At 37.3% G+C, this 21,751-nt stretch overlaps 1 protein-coding gene across 1 annotated transcript in view; it reads left to right on the forward strand.

The window, feature by feature from the left end:
• Positions 1-3,837: 3,837 nt before the first annotated feature.
• Positions 3,838-21,751, forward strand: part of LOC120103665 (nuclear-pore anchor-like) — a 54,882-nt gene continuing 36,968 nt past the window's right edge. Inside the window, 18 exon segments of the mRNA XM_039119405.1 lie at positions 3,838-4,323; positions 4,443-4,589; positions 5,371-5,469; positions 7,192-7,320; positions 7,392-7,484; positions 7,573-7,638; positions 10,468-10,557; positions 10,755-10,832; positions 11,069-11,193; positions 15,484-15,583; positions 15,693-15,714; positions 15,717-15,784; positions 19,765-19,813; positions 20,306-20,409; positions 20,478-20,546; positions 20,832-20,975; positions 21,073-21,177; positions 21,394-21,507. Coding sequence (XP_038975333.1) covers positions 4,018-4,323; positions 4,443-4,589; positions 5,371-5,469; positions 7,192-7,320; positions 7,392-7,484; positions 7,573-7,638; positions 10,468-10,557; positions 10,755-10,832; positions 11,069-11,193; positions 15,484-15,583; positions 15,693-15,714; positions 15,717-15,784; positions 19,765-19,813; positions 20,306-20,409; positions 20,478-20,546; positions 20,832-20,975; positions 21,073-21,177; positions 21,394-21,507 — 1,908 coding nt within the window. The 5' untranslated portion in view covers positions 3,838-4,017.

A 21,751-nucleotide genomic window follows, 5' to 3' on the forward strand; every position in this document is an offset into this window, starting at 1 on the left:
ATTATTTTACTTTGATGGCGAGAAAAGTAGCTTCTCCGAGCGCCTTCTCGCGCCTGGCAACGCCCCGTGGATGGCAAGAATGCGCGCGGCAGTCCAGATTGCCCTGATATCAACGGACACATGACACGCACAGCAATTACCTAAAACAGAAGGAGGAGTTTATACGGCGCTGGAAAAGAAGAAAAAAGCAACCCTCAACTGTTCTCACGCCGACAACAAAGAGAGTTAAAAAAAATAAAAGAAAAATATATAAAATATAAAGGACTAATTGGGTTCTCATGAAAAAATAAAGAAAAAAAATATGATTAACAAAAAAAATACCTTAAAATTTTTAAATAATAGAGATAGACGGAATGATATAAAAAATCTAATTTTCATTGATTAAACATTAAGATTTTTTTTTCAAAAGTATTCTTAAACTTTTAGATAAAATGACATAAATTTTTTTTATTAAGAGCACAATAGTTACTTCATGCAACTTTCTCTAAAAAATAGATGATTGCCTAAATATAAGCCACTCTAGAATGTCCGATCTCTTATTGTCAATCAAGCATGCAAAAATTATTTTTCTAAGCATAATATACCTCGGCATTAGCTTTTGAGAAAAAAAATCAGAGAAAAAAATTCTTCCCACAAACTAAACAAGTCTAAAGATAGAGCGCAAATAAATATTCTAAATTTTCAAATTTCATATTCTCAACTAATATACTAATGGATTTATATAAACAATCCAAGATAAATATAAGAGTTTGCATAGAAATAGACTACTGGAGTCCTTGAAAAATCTAATTGTATAGTCTACATAATTTTAGTCTTGTAGTCTACCTAAAAATAAAATCCTTTAGTTCTCAAATAAAACATTTTTAATCTATAGATTTGTACCTAACACAAATTCATCTAGATTTTTTATTTCTAGACAGTTGCTAGAACAAAAAACAAGAAAGAGAACAAATGACAACAAGCTTTTAGGTAGGGATGAGCATGAAATCAAGCTAGGTTAAGTTGTAAATAAGTTTTGATAGGGTCTATCATAATTTCACTTTACTTGCTTATGCTAGGAGTTTGAGAATGGGTTACCATCCAAATATGTTGCAAGTTGCGTTCGCATCAATGTTGACTACATATCAACAAACACCTTAAATGGATCATGCACAAATACAATTAGATCTTATTGCGTAGGGCAATATGACATTGGACGTATTTGTTGATGCTCACATCACTTTGGTGCGATCGATTCAAGTCTTTTGAGTGGCAAATAAATGAGATAATCAATTTTCGTCAATCAAAATTTTCTTGGAATTGGATCTGCCAAGTGAATAAAACTCTTACTTTTTCCCGGCCTTTCTATATTCCTGTAGTAGATAAAATGCAATTTTGATTTATATTATGTTTATTCAGATCTTAACATTATATAAAAGTGAAAATTATTTCTATTTTTTAAATTTTCTTGACACCTCTAAATAAAATTTCCTGCCAAGGAATCATAAGAGATCTCTCTATCTCTCTCTTTCCACCCTGACCAAGCTTTAGTCCTAAAAAAGTGATGGTGAAAGACCCCCATTATGTGTATGCAAGCAGTTCTCTTGCCATGTAGCAAAAAAAGGATTTGTATAACTTATGAAATTTGATGCCACGTATAGGTTGGTTGTTATGGAGCTGTTGGATCAGTAATTTGTGATCCTATGAACTTTTCACGTGCATATAACGAGCCTCTCAAACCATTTTCCATATTAAAAACTCCTTGACTTTATTAGCATGTCAATCCATGACCTTTCATTCACGATATCCATTTCTTTTCTGGATAGTAGTTAATTTATCTCAAAATAATTTAAAATTTATGATTGAATTCACTTGTTGCAGGTCCCAAATCTCTGCTAGCCACATTCATCCCCCCATGCATCTTAATTAGTATATAAATAAATAAATAAATAAATCAGTCTCTATTGTAGAAACTTGCTTATCCTTATCTTTAAAACACATTGCGTCTAGATCCCTGTTGCTATGTCGAAAAAATGTTGAAATATGCACTTTTGGACTTTCAAGTCTTCCTAGCCAGACTAGGATGAGCAAATGTTTAAGCTTAGGTGGGTTGGGTTCAATTTGAATCTAGACTGTTTCCACTTGCAGCCTAAAAGCCATTTTGGGTTTGAGATGTACATACTAATTCAACATGAAAGCTGGAATTATACATCTCGATTCAACACGTCCATTCGATGAGATGATTTAGAGTTTTTGTCCTAACCAAGATGTCAATTTGTATTAGTACATGGCATCCATTGATATAATATGCATATATTGGCCTTTATTATCTTAATTGGTATAAACCAATAATTTTTGAGATGTTTGGTAGTAGGGGTAGCAACAAGTAGTTTCATGTCGGATTGAGACATGGATCTTAGGAAAAAATGTCAACATAAACTTGCATATTTATTAAACACGTTATAAATCCGAAATCGAATACGATTTGTTCATTAAATAACTAGCCTAACTTGTCCTTCATAGTCTGTTTAACAAATAGATCAACTACGTCGTGTGTGTATATATATATGGCTAGGTTAAATGTAACTTAAATGGTTTGACTAGGTTGAATAGGCCATAAATGAGTTCAATCAAACCTTGTTAAAATCGGTGTTCTTCGCTTTAGCCAAATCCAAACATATTTATCTTAGGTATGTTACAATCGGGTCATAAACTGCCACTTATAGTCTACAAATATTTTTAATAAAAAAAATGTATAGTAGTACTTGCTAAATTTAGATTTACATTACCATTATAGATTCTTTCGGTGCCAATATATCAATTAAGATATTGAAAACTTTTGAACATTTTCAAATATTCCCACTTCCCATTCCAGTAAAGATAAATCAGCACATCAGTTCATCTTTTCTTGATCACCCACTGGATCATCTTTTTAAATCTCCCTGCTTTCTATTTAATACAAGATAAAACAAAGATATCTGTTCATTTTTTCCCTTCATCCACGGAGATGATTGGCATCCAACCGTTGGCGTATCCAGAACGAGGGCCAAACTGGTTTTTGTGCAGCATGCATGGGAATTATGGTTTATTTACAGCTCTAACATCCCTTTAATCCCTATTTACGTATTTGTTGGTATAGATATAGCTCTAAAATCTGTTTCCCTTTAAAAATCCTGGACCAACCAGGTTTAAGTTCTTGGTCAATTACAGGTCGGTCTGGGTCCGCCGGAGCCACTTTCTCCCCAACTAGCGCCACTGAGGGACGGGTAAGCACGTGCAAAGCCCGGCCATTCCATCAATCCTTTCGCCAAGCCCCACCAGCCCATCCCAACGCGCCCGATCAACGCCATAAAACGGTCTCTCAAGCCCAGTCGGCCCAAGCTGGATTCGTGGTCAAGGGTCCGAGCTTCAGTGTAGTGGCAGCGAAGGGCTATCAGATTTTTGATATCTCGGCTTTTGGAGCAGAGCTGCGGGCAACCTAGATGGGCATGTGCTATGCGCGATGCATGCTTCAGACGAGTTCAGTCATTCTGGAGGATGACTCGGCCACGGTTATCAGTTGGGTCCAAAAGAGCCTGAACAGTGTCGGCGGAGTTTATTCCTTGCTCAGCGATATTTGTATGATGGTGAGTGAGGATGTTACATTTCAGGCTACACATGTATATCGCGAAGTAAACAGGGCGGCCGATTAGATGGAGATATATGTAGTGAGCCACTCTAGAGGCATCCTATGGACCGAGGGGAAGGATCTCTAGAGCGTGAAAAAAAAAAGAAAAAAAGAAAAAAAAAAAAAAAGAAGTCGGCCCGCACCATCGAATGTACCTTTAAATGGCGCTCCGAGTCCCCCTACGCCACCACTAGTCCGCTCTGCACCGCTTTAAGAGAGAGAGCGGCTGTCTTCGCTCTCGTCCTTCCCCTCTCCTCTCCCACTTCCCTCCTCGTTCCTGATCCGCCCCGCCGCCCACCCCACCTTCCTCGGCTTCTAAACCCTAGGGTTAGTGCTCTCTTTCCAAGGGCGATAGCCATCGCCCGTCGATCATGCCGCTCTTCCTCTCCGAGGAGGAGTTCCGGCTCCTCTCCCACGACGCCGCGGCGGTGGCGGAGAGGGCCGATGCCGTCATCCGGGACCTCCGCTATCAGGTCGACACCGCCAAGGCGGAGAAGGACGCCGCCGCCATTGCTGCCGAGCAGACCTGCGCTCTCTTGGAGCAGAGGTACGAGTCCCTCTCCGACGACCTTGCCCGGCTCCGGTCCGAGAATGCCCAGCTTTCTGTCTCTGTTGAGCAGAGGCTCTCCGAAATCGCTGAGATCCAGGCCGAGAAGCACCAGCTCCATCTCAAGGCCGTAAGATCCCCTCACCTTCTTTCTTGATTTTTGATTCTTGAATGTTCTCAAGGCCTCTTGCCCTATCCCTGCCGATCGCCATTCTCCTCATTCGCTTCTTGATTCTTGGTTGTTCTCAGATTGGAAAGGATGGAGAGATAGAGAGACTATCGTTGGAAACGGTGGAACTGCACAAATCCAAGCGCCAGCTTCTGGAATTGGTTGAGCAAAAAGATGTGGAGATCAGGGAGAAAAATGCCACCATCCAAAGCTATCTTGATAAGATCGTGAGTTTAATTCTTTTTCATCGATGCTTGTATTGCAAATGTAAGATAGCATACCTTGGAATATGAATTGGGAAGGCATTTTGATATATATTACTATCTTTAGATTTTATTGCATAATTTACTATTTGATGCGTTTTTGTCTCCTTTATGCACTAGACATATCATCCCCTCACTTCTCATCACTAGAGAGGTCAAGTTTATCAAACCCTTATATAATATGACTTTAATGCTATATATGATGTTATCTATTGAAAGCACAAAATATGTCAATTTTTACAATACATAATGTTTATGTGATTTGTTATGAGCTGAAGCGACTTCTTCTGCGCTTCACTTGAGTGCTAAAAGGAAAAGAGTTGATGCCCTGCATACATTCTAGATGTTTTGCATACATTCTAGATGTCCTGCATACATTCTAGATGTCCTTGATGCTGGAATAGTAACGCTTGAACTAATATCACTGCCTTCTGGCGATGGAAGAACCTTTGTGCAATATACCTGTCGATTTTTAGATTAAATAGGCACCATTAGTTAACCTGGTGATTATTAGAGGCGATGATTTTGCAAATTTGCATATAATCAATATAAGAGTTGTGACTTGCAATTCTAGAGTGCTATGATATGCTGGGTTGCTATTGGCACTTTTTGCCTGTCGCATGTTTGTCTGGGTCACTTGTTATGAAAGGGCACCGCATTGTCATCTTTGATGCAATTGGATTTACCATAGTATTCATTTTGTGGTTCAAAACAAGTAAACTTCTTGCTTTTCCCTTCTCAACAGGTTAGTTTGACAGATAATGCTACTGCAAAGGAGGCCAGGCTGAATGACAGTGAAGCAGAATTGGCGCGTTGTCGTGCTACATGTAATCGTCTTACTCAGGTCAGACTAAAGTCTTGACAGGGTCTTGTTCTATGGTTGGGATATGTGGATAACTGGGAATTCTTCTCGTATTTGTTTGTCTTATGCTGGTTTCCTTCCTTTAATTGCCAGTTAATAATACAGATGAATGAGATTGATTATTTATTTATAATTGTGTAAGACACTATTATTAGGGTTATTAGTTGGTTGTTTCTCTATGAAATTTGACTTGGACGGTCTTTGAAAAGATCTAATCAAGCCAAAATATTTAACTTGTTGTTGGGACAAAGGTAAGCTCAATTTGAATTTCTATCATGGATGGTGGACGAATCCTGAACCTAATTGCAATTAGGTAGAAAGTGGACATAAATAGGCTTTAATTAGTCTAGGCCCAACCTAACTTCTTGTAAGACCCAACCTGATCTACTAACTCAACTTGCTGGCATGTTTTCATAATTGTATTTCACAACCAAAATGGCAATGACTTGTTTTTTTTTTCTTGATGAATTCCATTGCACTCTAATATTTTGTCATTAAAGAAAATCCTTTTGGGTCATTGGTTTTCCTTTATTTACGAACAACCTTTTTTTGAAGTCTATACGATCTATTACTTTGGTTTAAGTTCCATATTTTAGTTTAATTTCTCACTTTTGCCCGTGTTCTTGAGATGGCAAGGCTACTAAATATCATTTTGTTGCTATTAATGCAATCAAACTACTAAGGGCTTAGAGCTCTCCAAAGCATAGGTAAATAACAAGGGGACATTATGATCATATATATCTTCACCAAGAAAACTTAGCTAATTATGAATGGCCATGTCTTCTTATTGAGAAACCTATATAGCTTGTCTACAAGTTTTGCGAAGCCATTCTTGAAAGAAAATTATAGTTTTTTGTCATTTTATTTATAAAACTCAGCTAATTTTAAATCAATCTTGTACCTATCCTGAGAAATAGAGGTTTCTATGTAGTTATTCTTTTTTTTTTTTTTTAAATTCTTGGGTCTTCTTATATATTTTTATTTATCTTTTTTGATCTAATAGCTTATAGTTTGTATATTATTCAGTTTATATAAGGTGATTATCAGATGATGTCTAGGTAATTGCAAGCCATGCCCTGTCCCATACTTTGTGACATGTTATTAAATAGTTATGGCCTATGCCACTCTTTCCCTAGCCTGTTATGATACGAGCATGTAAAGCTATCAATACATGATAACCTCATCTAATCTCCATAGCTTTGAAAGATGTCTCAACTCTCAACCTTTCTGAACTTTGCAGTCCCTGCATAGTGCTCTTATATTGCATTCCAGCTACCGAAGGTAGAAAATGGGATGCACTTTTGTTCCTTTCTATTGAAAACTTATTTCGATTTTCTTTCTGTATCCATGGTTATAATCAGCACAAGTATATGATATGTTATGATGAAAATCCAAATTGTTTCCTTTGAGATGATTTATAAGTTCAATAGTCATGAGTTCCACATCTTGTTTTAATTAAACTGGAAACTAGTCGGCATTTATTAGCATCCTCCCATCTTTTGGTAATATTCATTTACATTGTTGCTTATTCTAAAATCATTTAAAGGTTTCTGTAGCTTTGGATGGTTTTTTGTTGCTCCATTATTCTTCATCACCCCCTCCCCAAGAACACATAGCCACTGTTAGTATCTTGCCAATTACTTTGTGGACTTGATTATGAAAATGGAATGGATGATGTTTACTTTAGTACATATGCATGAGCAGGAGAAGGAACTTCTTGAACGGCATAATGTTTGGCTTAATGAGGAGTTGAGCGCCAAAGTTAACAGCCTTGTCGAACTACGTAAAACACATATGGATGTTGAGGCAGATTTGTCTGCTAAACTTGCTGATGTAAGTGTGCTAGTTCAAAAATATTCTGACAATAAGAGTGAAATGTATCATTAAGAATATTTGTCTTGCAGTTTGAAAGACAGATGAATGAGTCTTCAAGCTTGTTAAAACGGAGTAAGGAAAGAGTAACTGAACTGGAGATGAGAATCACGTCCTTGGAAGAGGTATCATGTCATTTCTTTTTATTGTGATGTTGAGTTCATTCTTCTATAGTTCTGTCTAACATGTATGATCATTGTCTACCCAACCAAGGAGTTATGCTCGTCTAAGGGTGCGGCTGCTGCTAATGAAGAGCACTTTGCTGCTGAGCTATCAACTGTAAGTATAATCTCTGGTAGTCAACCTGTTTGTCAGGATTCTTTTTCGGCATCTCGTTACAAATTCAGTTCTCTTCATGCATAAAACCATTGCCTTCTTTGCTCATGCATTCTGTTGGAAGGCTTTCATCTTAGTTTATTTTGTCAGTTATTATTGGTTTTTCTATTTGCAGGCTAAAAATTATTGTTTCCTTTTCTATCTGTACAACATAATAATATAGGTAGCTACATGAAATATTTTTCTGGGCTTATTCTAATGTGAACTTACAAGAACTAGTATGCTTCATGTGCTTCTCATTTCCTAGACTGGAAGTGATTCTATGCGCCATCATTATATCATATTAGATGTTGTTATCTACTGAAATTAGATTTTTTTGGGTGTAACCATTGTTCTGATAGTAATTAGGATCTCTAACTTGTCTTAAATAGGTTGATACGAGATCATTTGAAATCTTTTGGGTTGGCGAATTATATTGGAGGAGTGCCTTTAGTAGCATTTGTTGGAAGACTTCTTACAATGAACGTACTATGAGGGGCAATAGCCAATATATACAAATTACAGAAGACCATGGTCTCTCATTCGCATGGGGGTATGAACCACGAGGGGATAATGTAAATACAATATATGTATACCAAGTATTGCTGGGGTACTTTTCACCAAAGTCATGGTGGATGATATCTAGAAATGTATATGAGTCTTGATGATAAAGTTAAGGAACTGTCAGGCAAACTGGATATGAGGATGTCATGGATGGAAGGATAGACTTGTTGGACGTACGGGTAGTTGATTATGATAGCCTTTGTCAATTCATAAATGATTGGGATTGCTTGCACAAATATTAACACCTGTCTGTGTGGTAATCTAAATGAAGTTGGCATCGGTATTAAGGTATCTGGGTGCCCTAACGCGTATAACGATTGGCCCACCATAAACCTGACGTTGGGGCTCTTTTGTATAAATTGAATATGTGGAAATACACATGCATATCAAAATATGCTGACTTACAGCTGTTCAACAAGGTCCCTAAAAATTGCTGTCTTCTTCATGCTTATGTTCTCCTCAGTACCTTGTCTTGGCATTTGTTTTTCACTTGGAGTGACCTTCTTAACCCAACGTACTGGTATATAATCTGAATCATAGGATGGTTGTTGGACATAGCCTGCATTGACACAACACCTCTCAACTCAGCCAAGAAACACACACACACACACACACACATAGAGAGCAGACTTGTGCTGTTGTACTATTATCCATATTTTCTACCTGTCACTCAAACAATATTGTGCCATGGACCACGAGAAGGGGGATTCTTAGTGGAAAGGAATGCTAGGATGGTGGTGGCAGTTATTGGGGATAGGGTGTCTAATCAAGGCACATGCTTGGTTCATAGGTCCACTAAAATCTTTTTTCCATTGCGGGGTTATGCACAGTTGGTGGACTTGATATTTGTACTTGGCCTAGTGCCAGTTGCGCTATACACTTGTTGAATTTGAAATGGATGATGATTCTCCGAATCATGAATTGTTGGATTACATTCTTGGCTTGATTTTTCCTAATAATTATTGTTGTGAATTAATAAGTTTCTCTTCTTTAATTAAAAAGGAAGTTTATAGTGGCGGGCCTCATTGTTATATGCACTCCGAGATTTTGCACTAAGTTTCATTCCTTTCCCAATGTGGTTTACCCTCATTACTTGTGCAACAATTAGAATGGTTTTTTTTTAAATTTATTCATTGAACATAAAAATGTTCAATTTACTACTCTGCCCTTGAATTGTAGCTAACAGTCAAACAAATTAGTGAATCATGACTTCACCCTTAGGAGTTGCTGTACGTATGCCATTTTTGGCCCTTTCCTGCTGTGCCCCATATCTTTTATTTTGGTGCGTTGGATGAACTTGACTCCTAGACAAACTCCTGCACTTGGAATCTGTACCCAACATGTGACTTTGGTCATGCTATATCCAATTGTTCTCCAAAGTTCATTTTGTTTTAAAGTCGGCTTTCATGCTGGCAAAAGTATTAACCAATTATTTGTATTTTTGTAATGTATAAGAAGAGGCAAGCAACTTGATTTTAGTTTTTAATTTTATAAGGTGGCCTGGTTCTCTTTACAAGACTGTCGAATTTCATTGGTTGATATTTTAGGGCTCTCTTTGAGATGTGGGATATTGACATTTTGATCGCTATTTGGAAAATTGTTTCATATGTTGTTTTGCATTATTAGAGAAATTTTGACTGCGAGAAAGTAGAGACTGGTTTGATAGGAAAAAAATGGATGCTTTATGGTATATATAAGGCATGACTATTTGGGGTGCATTAATGTCGACCATGTTATTGGTGGCGGTTTTACTTTTGCTCTCTCTCTCTCTCTCTCTCTCTCTCTCTCGCGTGCGTGCACGCACGTGGAAGCACGTGCATAATTTATTTATAATTCAACTGAAAAAACTTACCTCAGAGGTTAACCAATTTTACGACTCTTTTTAGTAATTACATTATATAATGACATCGTTATAGATTAAATGTATTGCCGTGGTTATGCTATAGTTGCCCAGTTTTATTTATAATTTCAACTGAAAAGACGACTTTTCTCTTCTGTGGCTGTTTCTTTGGAGTGTTTATATTTCTGTGGCTGGTGCTCCGATATCGCTAGGTTAATCGCCAATAAGCATCGAAGAAGGGCAAAGCATGCTTTTCATAGTTGTTTGTCACTTTTTTTATTTTTTAGTGGGTGGAATTAATTTTAGGTTCTCTCTCTTTTTTTAAAACAAAGTCCAAGCTCCTTTTTTAAAATTTAAATAATGCGGTAGTTTTTCTTTACTTGTAACAGGTCACAAAGCTTGCTGAACTTTACAAAGCGAGTTCAGAGGAATGGTCCAAAAAGGCAGGGGAGCTTGAGGGTGTTATCAAAGCATTGGAGGTGAGGATTTCATCCCTAAATTGGTGCCTCAATACTTAGCATAGTTTACACTTGTGGTTTTTCTTCTTCTTCTCTCCTTCTTCTTCTTTTTCCTTTTTTTTTTTTGGGGGGGGGGGGGGGGGGAAGGAGGGACATTGATTGAAAGAGGCTTTTCATGTCAGGCTATCTTCTGATCTGGTTTTCTTCTGCTAATGCAGACACATATGACTCAAGTTGAAAATGAGTACAAAGAAAAAGTTGAAAAGGAACTATCACTTAGAAAAGATCTTGAAAAGGTATTGTTGTACTATGTGTTGATGTTAGTGTAGTTAAAATTCAATGCTTGTTATTGATTGTCTAGGTCTATCATAGGAATGTTGAAAAAAATGCATGCATTCTCTCTCTGTTTTTTTTTTTGGTTCTCTGATCTATATAACTGTGCCATCTGGCCCTTACAAATTTCTGTCAGTACTAAGTTGCTTATAAAGCCTTTATCTTCTGTTCTGGAAAATGTTTATTTCTTCGTTTGTAGGAAGCTGCAGTCATGAAGGAGAAGTTAGAAAAGTGCGAAGCTGAAATTGAGATTGCAAGGAAGGCTAATGAGTCTAGCATTCTTCCATTATCCAGTTTTCGTGCTGATCCAACCTTGGAAGAACTGTATGCTTTTGTACCGATTGCACTCCCTGCGTATTAAGTCTCCGCACTCTTGTTTAGGCACTGTATTGAACAAGTAGAAGCAGATAGCAAGTTTCATATTTTTACACTTTGTTTATTTTATGACATGCCAAAGATCATGTTTTCATCATTTATTTGCAGATGTATCAAAATGTTGTTTGAACTCATGTTTGCAACTGTAGTATGTTATATAGTTATAGGTTTGTTTGATTTATCAATTTCTTAATAATAGTAAATGTAATCTTGAAATTCAGGGGATTTCAGCTAGTTATCCTCTTGTTGTCTGTTTACATTTTCTGTCTATTGATAAAAAATTGAGAACATGTTACTGAAACTACTGGTTCATGTGGTTTAGGAATTAGTATCCATATATCTACAAGTAATGCATCGCTGGTACCTTTTTTGGTACTTGTACCAGTAGTCCGGTACCATGCCTGTACATGTCAGTACGGGTAGTTCATGGTACTGACACTCAGTATGCCTCCTGTACTGTATATTGATTTGCTAGGCATGAGTCAAAACAGTTTGGTACAACGAATCATGATCTAGTGGACACCTTGGGCGAATGTTTGGTTTCAGATAAGAGAAATGAGCCCACGGAAAAAAAATGGAGACTTAATATTTAAAATTATTCAATCATTTTGATGAAATAATTTTATACAAGTTAAGAGAAATAAGTGACTAAAAAAGGTGCTTGCCAGCTTTACTAGAATCTAGCTTTTGCCCTTCCTCAAACCTGCTTTATTTTGGTGTCAGAAAGGTTATTTGGCTGAATAAAGCTGGATGAGTGGGTTTTATTCATGATCCTAGTAGGCCCTTGAAGATCAACTCATTATGATCTTTTGATTGCCTGAAAGGACCAATGTAGTATTTGGAAAAGTCGAGAGATTGTCATATTGTAGGCTTTATGTATTACAATTTGAACAATTGTGCTAGTGATATACATGCCTTTACCCCATTTAAACCCACTTAAAATGGAATGCCTTGTAAAAGGTTTCTAAAAGCCAACCTTTTGTTCCCACCTCCAAGACCAGTTATCCGTACTTACCTTTTATGATCAAGTATCCTCTAAGCAGTCAGTGGATTAATGAAGGCTTCATAAACTTTAGGTTAATTTGTAATTTATTAATAGAGTACTTGCCAATCAAACATGTTCATCGGTGGGCTGGCTTGGGCTCGAGCTGGGCTCCACCCAAGGTATAACTAAAATTAGTCAGGCCTGGCCTAGGTCGGCCTTCAGGCCTATTTCCTTGGCCGAAACCGATACCTACTTGGGCTTTGGGCCGCCAGGCTTAAAATTCAGGCCTAGGCCCGCTCAAAGCCTTCGGGCTTGAGTAGGTTAGGCAGGCTATCCACCTCGTGAATAAGTCTCCCACCAATTATACCTACCAAAGTTGCTTTAGTTAAAGCCATGTTAGCTGGAGACTTGCTCTAGCTTCTAGAATCCATGTCATATGTATATCTGAATAGAACATGTGTCATATACTTGGATACTTATTAATTTTTCTTGGCTTGTATCTTTTAGAAATTGGTAGACAATTAGACTTTTTTGACCCTGATTTCAACCCATTATAGTAATGTTAAAAATGAGCTTTTGTTCTTTTCCAGAGACCAGCCAAAAATATACATATAGAATAACTTTGTAAAATGCTATTTTTTTAAACTCCTTAAGCATATTAGGAAGTTTGATTGAGGAACATGGTGGAAGGCCTTAAGCAATAATATCTTTCAATTTTTTCTTTTGTTCAATATTTAAATGTACAATATTTTACTTGAATATTATTTTTCATGTATTCCCCTATCTATTTCTCCCATCTTGCCGAGTTAGGCATTTAGGGCTTGTGTCTGGAATCTGATTCTGGTGCCTATGTCCATGCAACACCATTGAAGCCAACTTTATCTATGGGGATGGGTTAACCATATTGACATTCATAGTCATCAACAATAACAAAGATTTTTTTAAAAATCTTCTGATATGATCCAAACAAAATCAAGTACTTGAATCAAATCTTTCAAATTCTTGATCTATCTAAAGGTTTTTCCTTGACTTAATATTGCTTCATTGATGCTCCCATCCAGAACTATCACACTACAGTAGTAAGTACTCTTCTTGTCAGACATAAATAAAATCACACTGTATTATGTTTGGCCTCATTCCTGAACTAAAGCATCATGGCTTGAGTCTGACTCGTTGTTGCAAATAAGTTAGTGGCAAATATGCCTTTATCTGATGCTAATCTCAGAAATGTCTAGCTTGAGTTTGCATGTTTTACCAAACACGGAAGGTTTTGGTGCCAACTGTTAATTGGAAGTATATACACATGAGAAATATAACACTACATAATTTAGTGTTTGCTAATGGCTTGTTCTTAGTTTTATTAGTAATTAATGAAAAAGCATATTAGTTGAAGGTTGTAACCAATAGGATTTGCACTTAGATCAAGACATTGTAGCCATCTTTCATTAAGTTGTTTTTCATTGACATGTGAGATAGCTTATTTAATAGCAAACATGACTTCACCAAAATTTCCATCAAGATCAATGCTTCTTGGACTTCAGTATGGTAGTCAACTAAGAAGATGCCTATCCATGCTGTGGACTCCTGAAAATAAAAACTAAAAAAAGACCGATAGGAATAGTAACATGAAAAAATGATGTGGTTTTATAAGTTTTACAAGTATTTTTTTAAATGGTTGTCGATTGCTACTATATAGCATGTTTTATGGTCACACATAGAATATATCTATATGACACTTGCATATTTAATAAGCATACGACCTTTTTTTCATTAAGCTTATTTTTGGCTTTTGGAACAATTCAGCATCCAAATATGTATATTATTAACTCGTATACAAGTTTATCATATGTAGATTTTTTTTGGATCAACTTGACATATGTGAGCGTTAAGTGTTTCAACCATGCCTAAAGCAAAAGTGGAATGGTAACTAAGGAAGTAAGGCAACAAAAAGATGCCATGTTTTTTCTATTTGGTAGACCTTTTCCACTGTAATTATTGCATTGCCATCTTGGTCGAGTCTTCATCCCTTATTTTTTTTATTTTCTTTTGAGTAATAGTATTTTGTTCATCTTTCTGTTCATCTTCTTTGGCCTTCATATTCTCTTTCTATTTTATGATCCCTTTCCTCTTTTTTTCCCATCCAATTTCTTTCTTGTTCTTTTCTCTCCTGTCGGTTATATGTCATTTTCACTGATTTTGGGCGGGGTTTGATAAATACTTTGCATAAAAAACAAAGGTCCTGAACTTTGAAACTTCGGATTGGACATGTCGCTAGTTAGAAGTTCGAAGCAACATGGTGTAACAACAATATTGCTCTGCAACTAACAGAAAGAATTAGTAAATGTGGATTCAGTCACTTATGAACCAGCCCTTAATATAAGCTTATCTAAATGATTAGATGCAAGGTTTGTTGTACAGAGCTGTACAACCTGATACAGGTATACCGTACCATAATGATACCTTACAAGGGCTCAATTCGCACTGTATTGACACATGGTGAGACACCCAACGGTACCATGTGTTAGTACAGGGGCTTATGATGCCATTCATACTGTGTCTGGAATGTCTATATCAAACCTGGGTTAAAGGAAATTGTAACTGACTACTCGTTCATCGTTTCCAAGTATCTTTTTTGAAGGTTTCTATGTTGTGCTAAAATTGGAACTTTTGTCATGGTTGAAGTTCCATTTATTTGTTTCCGCAAACATATATCTATCTTGTTATGCATACATTTTTAAGTTTTAATTGCTTCTATTGTGGGCTTTTGTGGATTCGATTTTTCCAATTTGGAAGAAGGGGTAGCTGAGTTAGTTGATCCCCTTAGCAGATGGTTAATGAACATGACATGATTCTTTCAACTTTCGCACGTCACTAATGGTTCAATTGGCCTGAGCATGGCAACATTACTATAGAACCTCTTGTTAAAATTTAACGTCTAGAAAGTAATAGAAGCATATGTTGATGTCTATTAAAATTTAACTAATCTGAACATGTTCACATTACCATCTGAACAAGCTACTATTCTAGTATATCTCATGATATAATCTGATTCTAAGTATGTTTATTATAATTGGTCTTGTCAATTTCACCAATTTTTTTTTTCCATTCTATCTTTATTTTCTATTCACATCCAAATTGAATTGTTAATTTGTTTGTTGTATTAGGCTCAGTTTCATCTTACCTGAGGAGCCAGTTGTACATTTTTCTTTTCTTTTTTTTAAGTATAACCTAATGCCATCTGGTGAAATTGACAGTGATAACGCACATGAGGATGGTCAGTTGGTTGTCCCCAAGACTCCGTTAGGTATTTCAGGGACGGCATTAGCTGCTTCCCTTCTCCGAGATGGTTGGAGTGTAAGATTTATCACCCCATCTTATATGTTTAATTATCGCTCTCTCCTGTGTGAATGTTTTTCTTCCTCCTTATGCCTGTTTTGTGTTGATTTATTTCTTTTGAGTGTAGCTTGCTAAAATGTATGAGAAATATCAGAAGCTGCTGATGCTCTGCGACATGAGAAATGGGGACGGAAGCATGCAGAGGCCATTTTGGAACGGGTATTAATTTTAACCAATTATCCTAAAAATATTTTTGACCTAAATTATTATTTCTACTTGCCTTTCTGTGTGAGGATCCTAAAGTTGAACCTACTTTATCGGTTAAGGTTAAAAATGTCACTTTTCATAATATTTGATTCTTGTATGCATGTTACAATTTATTTAAACAATTGTAGTCTGTAAACTCCTATGCTAACTATGACATTTTTTGCTATGGCCCATGGATATATCATATTGTTTAAGAGCATGCTTCTCTATAATTTAAATTTTTATGTGTTGGATATTTATGAATTTGTGATGAGTATATAATTTGCAAGCATTCTATAAGGTATACGGACATGTTTGTTGTACTTGAAACAGAAATTGGATTCATTTAGTACAATAAATAAGCTGTTTTGTTTAAACCTATATAACCAATATTTGTTGGTATCTTTTTTGCCTCCTTTGACTTTAATAGTTACTTTTTCTTGAAATTAAACTTAGTTTCTGACTTTCTGTCCAAATTTACATGACTAATTTATCAAATAGAAACTTATTTTTGAAATGTCAAAACTGATGCATGAAATCTCGAACATGTTAATTGTTAGAACATCCTTTTGGATTTATGTGTGATTAATCAATTGGAGACATTTTAAAAGAATTTTGTTGGACATTTCCTTGTAATAACTAATGTCGGTTTTGTTGCAAAACTTTGAAGTTGCATATAGTTTTAATTTTTATAATTTTAAATATATTTAGGGCATGCTTGGTATCATTTTTGTTTCCTAGATTTATGTTTTCAAAAGCAAAAGCAGAATATCGAGGCAAAAGTTTTGTTTGGTTACTATCATTCTTGTTTTCCCTTCTTAAATTTGTTATGTAAGAAAAAGGTGAAAGCATGAAAAATCTTGGGTGGACATGTGCTGCTCCCCCAGTCTTTGACCTGTTGCCTTGCATCTCGCTTCTTGCTGTTATCATTGCAATTGCACGTCCGCCTCTTCCTATCCAACATTCCAATATTCTAGTTCCCTTCTAGTCCCAAATCCTTTGAACTTCTGCCTTAATCCAAAGCTTAACTGTTACACCATAGTGATTATGGTTGGAACTGGGCTGTCAGGTTTTCATATAGCCCAGGCCTGGAACAGAATTTTTCAGGCTTCAGCTTGAGCCCATCCATGGAAATTTTTTGAAAGTTTAGGCTTGAGCCAGTAACCAAGTCCGACCAAAGCCCAAAACGGGCTTGCTACTCGAAATTAAGCCCCAGGTCCAAGCCCAATTCGAGCCCAATCTTCTCCTCCATCTTTTGCTTCTTTGGGTTCCTCGATGGTGACAAGGGTGTGGATGATGGGTGATAGTGCGAGGCATGATCGATTTTGGGCAATAGGGGCGATGGAATGAGGAGAGCTCGAGAGAGAGACATCGGGAGGCAATGTGGGAGTGGTGGTAGGGCATGGGGGGGGGGGGTTCGGGGGGTTAGGGTCAGTTGGTGTGCTGGATTGGGGCTGAGTTGGCTTGGGCAAGGCCTTGTTTTGTTTGAGCTTATAATCTAAACCCAAATGCTTTAGAGCTAGAACCAAAGCTCGTCGTAGAGCCGGCTCGACTTGATGGGCCTTCGTCCAGCCCATGTCTTGTTCCAAACCTTCTTATTCACCTACTTAGAGGTGAACTTGTTGCCATCTTCACCATGTCTCTTTCTTTCTTTTGCTCTCTGCTATCATAAACTGATGCTCTCACCGTCGAAATGGTAATTAGAAGCTCCATCATCAATATGTGGTTGCCAAGCATCCCTCTAACCAAGTGCAATCGTGACTTGAAAGGCGCTCGACCTCCACTTGGCTTCTGACATTGGTGGAGACCATGGCCTGCCGTACCGGTCCGTACCGGCCGGTACGTACTGGTCCGGCCTGGGACCGGTACCGCGGATCAGCATGGAATCCGGTATCGATAGTTTATTGTTGGAGAACCGGTACGAACCAGTACAGACCGGTACGGGATCGGTACAGGACTGGTTCGTATCGGTCCGGGCTGCCACCGATACGCCGACCGGTACCGGTACGGCGGACCTTAATGGAGACTTCAAGTTTCCATCACCAGAGGGTGGACACTGCTATACCAGCCTTTTTGATCTCCTTGCCTTTTCCTTCTTCCCTGCTTCCAGGCTCCTCTCACTGCATCCTCTGTTGCTGCCTTCATGCTTCGTTACCCCTAGCGGGAATATGATGAAGAACTGCCTCGTGAGGCAAGCTATGTGAAAGTGAGAAATGTTAAGGATATGGTTATTTTAGGAACATGGAAAACTCCTGTATTAGAGGTATAATGTTGGGAATTATGCAGGATTTTATATAGTTTGACGGTGTGCTCCTATTGGTTGCAGCTATCTTGATGTTCAAAATGGCGAGTACTGCTTCTAACTTCAAAGTCTACAATGGGACTGTTGCATATAAAGTTCTCAATGTTATATTTGCACCAGTCATCTGTTTGTAATATCTTACCTCCCAAGTTTGATATGATTTGTTTTGTGATGACAGTGTAGAAGTTGGGCCTAAGGCCAGTGACTTTGTCTTCACAGAAAGGTGTCTGGTGCTTAACCTTCTGTAAGGTTGTGAGAGTTTAATAGATTTTGCATTCGAAGATGTGAAGTTGGTGCAGAGGAGATAAGTGATTGAGATTCTTAGTGTGCGCATTCAATTGGGCTGGTTGGCATGATGGGTCCTATATTTTAAAAGTCCTATTTTTTTTGAGTCATTAATGCAAGGTATGCCGTATTGGTACCGGTAGGCATATCGGTCGCCTATCGGACCAATATGGTTCCGGTTCGGTTCCTTAGGCGACCCAATATGGTTCCGGTTCAGTTCCTAGCTCGTGCCCGCGCGTTGCGATTTCTAGCTTGTGCCCACGTGGGAGCGCTACCCAGCGCGGGGAACCACATGTGGGCATAGTTCCCAGCGCGTGGGCGTGCTGCCCAGGGTGCGCGTCTGGTCCGCACCGGTACCAGGCTTTGTACCGCTCGGTTCCGGTCTCAAACGGGTCGGAACCGTTTTCCACGCTTGAACCGGACTGGTCAGGGACCGGACTGGTCTGATACGGGCTGAACCGGCTGGTACGGGCTGAATCGGCTGGTTCAGCATACCATGCATTAATGTTTGTGCAGATTCTTCTCTCTCTAGTTCTGAGTTCATCCTGTTCATCTGGCGCAAAGGCCTAGGATGAACTTAAACGGTTGTTCAAGCAATCTTTGCAGTTGCATTAAAAAGTTAGACATCTTTAAAACTGATACAAATTCCTTTAACAATTGTTTTAGCTGAAATCGTACTTATTAATTTGTTAGCTGCAAGTTAGTTTTTTACCTGCTGCAAGTTTTTGAGGATTCCAATAACGACATTATGGTTCCGTTTTGTGTGTACCAATCCCGTTTCTTCAGGATCCGTTTGCTCATTTTTATGGATTACTCTCATGTTACATTTGGAAATAGAAGAGTTGGCATCATAGGCATCTAACGGTTTGGTTGCTGCCGTGCATAAATGTATAGTAATTTTGAAACTTGTGTTAGGAGGTAATCCGACAATTAAAGTTTAGTGTTTTCGAGTATTTTTGTCAAATGATGTTGGTCATAATAAAGTAACCCCTTATATTTTTAACTTATTGGTGGCTACTATTTTGATGTGCTAGATATAAGCACCCAATAATTGTCACAATTATAGATGCTACTAATTTGCTATGGTGCCTTGATGGAATACAGGTAGATAAATACAAAGGTGAAATAGGTAGTTGAGTTGACCTCTATTTCTGCATCTTCTAATGACTCTGTTCCATAAGAATTTTGCCTAACAGATGTTGTACTTAATGTGGCACTCTTTTGACTTAAAGATACATGCTTAGAGACTGTTTGTACCACTAATTTCTTTAAATGATAAATTTCACATGATTTTTAAGAAAGATGATGCTAGGTTTTTTTCTTTGTTCACCTGTGATGCTAAAGTTTTTCTACTTTGATCCTGCAGGTACTACATGAAATAGAAGAGAAGGCTGGGATCATTTTGGATGAACGAGGTGACTTTCTCTTATACGATACCTACTTGCTCAACCACTTTGTTTTTCTAGATGAAATATGTTATGGGGGGTCTAGAATACTAGATAATCACTATTATTAAATATTCAGGTTATTGCTGTTTTTGCATTATTCGTGTGATTAAATTCCAAAAGGTGGTTTTCTGAATATTAACTTTTGCAGAGGATTGTCCTATTGGCATTCTGAAGCCACTATAACGCTATCTTAACAAATTTGTAGGCCTAACGAATTAAAATTAAAAATTAGTTAATTCACAACCTTATTTTTACACAACAGTATTGCTCACCATTTGCTATTCCTAAATTGTAAGGCTTTCAATGAATTTATTTTAAACTATATTTAAAGGTTCTTAATGTTTATTTATATTTTGACTTGATTTTTAAAATATTATTTTTCTTTGTTATTATATAATGTATAACGAGTGCACGAGCCTTTTCCTTGTCTACTGAAAAACTTTATGTTTATTGTTTCAGCTGAACATGAGAGAATGGTGGAAGCATACTCTTTGATGAATCAAAAATTGCAGCAGGCACTATTAGAGCATGATAATTTTGAGAATACTATTCGGAACTTAAAGGTATATGGTCTTTACATTATTCTATTATAATTTTAGTGTATTGACTTACGCTGAAAGTCATTTTTCAGTCTGAGTTGAAGAAGCGTGAACGTGATCAAACTATTGCACAAAAGGAGATAAGTGATCTTGAGAAGCAGGTAAGCGTTTGTTAAATACATCTCTAGTTGTGGCATATGAACAGAGATGTAGGGTTGCTTGATTATTCTTAATTTAATTGTTTAGTAGGATAGCTTTTGCAAGCTTTAGTATGTGAAAGTAACCATTTGTGAAAAACTGATAGGTTAAAATTCGACTTTGGTATAATTCTGTTTGTTTAAATTCCTTTTCTATGGTTACTTTGAGTTTATGTATTGGAGTTTTCTCTTTTCGTTAACAAATCATGTTATTAAGTCCTTTTTTTGGTCCGTGTCTATCTGTTACAGGTAACAGTTCTTTTGAAGGAATGCCAAGATATTCAACTTCGCTGTGGTGCTACCCCTCAGTTTCCTGGTGAAAAATCTGTGACTATGATTTCAGTTGATATTGATGATGGCACTGATGCTAGGAACAAGATCTCTGAGCCCCATGTGAGCAACTTTAGCTTTCAAACATCCGTCTTTCTTATCTCATCTCTTAACAATATAGCCATGTGTTCTGATGCAATGTATCAATTAACTGAACCAGATGATGTTTAAGGACATACATGGATTAGTGGAGCAGAATGTCCAGCTCCGAGGCCTTGTGCATAGTCTTACAAGTGAAGATGAAAAAAGAGACTTTGAACTAAGGGTGAATATCAAAACTATCGCATGATAGTCGGCAACTTATTTCTAGTTCCACTATAAGTTCTTAGATAACTTCCAGTCCATTTTCCTTTCATGAACCAGCTTAACATGGAATTTGGTTTGTTAATTTAAGCCGTGTTATTTCATTTTAATTTACTCTGCAACTTAGATAGAGCATTGTTCCTATTATAAAACTAATTTTTTCCTCTGAGCTTTTCAGGAGAGTTTCCAGATTGAGCTTCAGAAGGTCACTGATGAGGCAACTGCTAAGGTTGAAGCAGTGCTGAAAAGATCCGAGGAACAAGGGCACATGATTGAATCTCTTCACAGCTCTGTAAGTTTTACCATAGTACATTGTTCACTTTGGTGTCTGGATAAAATTTGACTGAAGACCTACATGCTCATGTAGGTCTCTTCCCCCTACATTGTCATGTAGGTGCAAATCTGTCACATTTGTTATTTTATTATTTAAATGGGAAAGGATAACAGGATGGAATGGGCTTCTTGATTGATGAAATTCTTCTTCTTATGTTATTACAAACCTAAAACTTGTTCTCTCATCCTTCTCACCTTCTTCT

This window comes from Phoenix dactylifera, unplaced genomic scaffold (assembly GCF_009389715.1).
Source record: "Phoenix dactylifera cultivar Barhee BC4 unplaced genomic scaffold, palm_55x_up_171113_PBpolish2nd_filt_p 000544F, whole genome shotgun sequence".
NCBI classification, from domain to species: domain Eukaryota; kingdom Viridiplantae; phylum Streptophyta; class Magnoliopsida; order Arecales; family Arecaceae; genus Phoenix; species Phoenix dactylifera.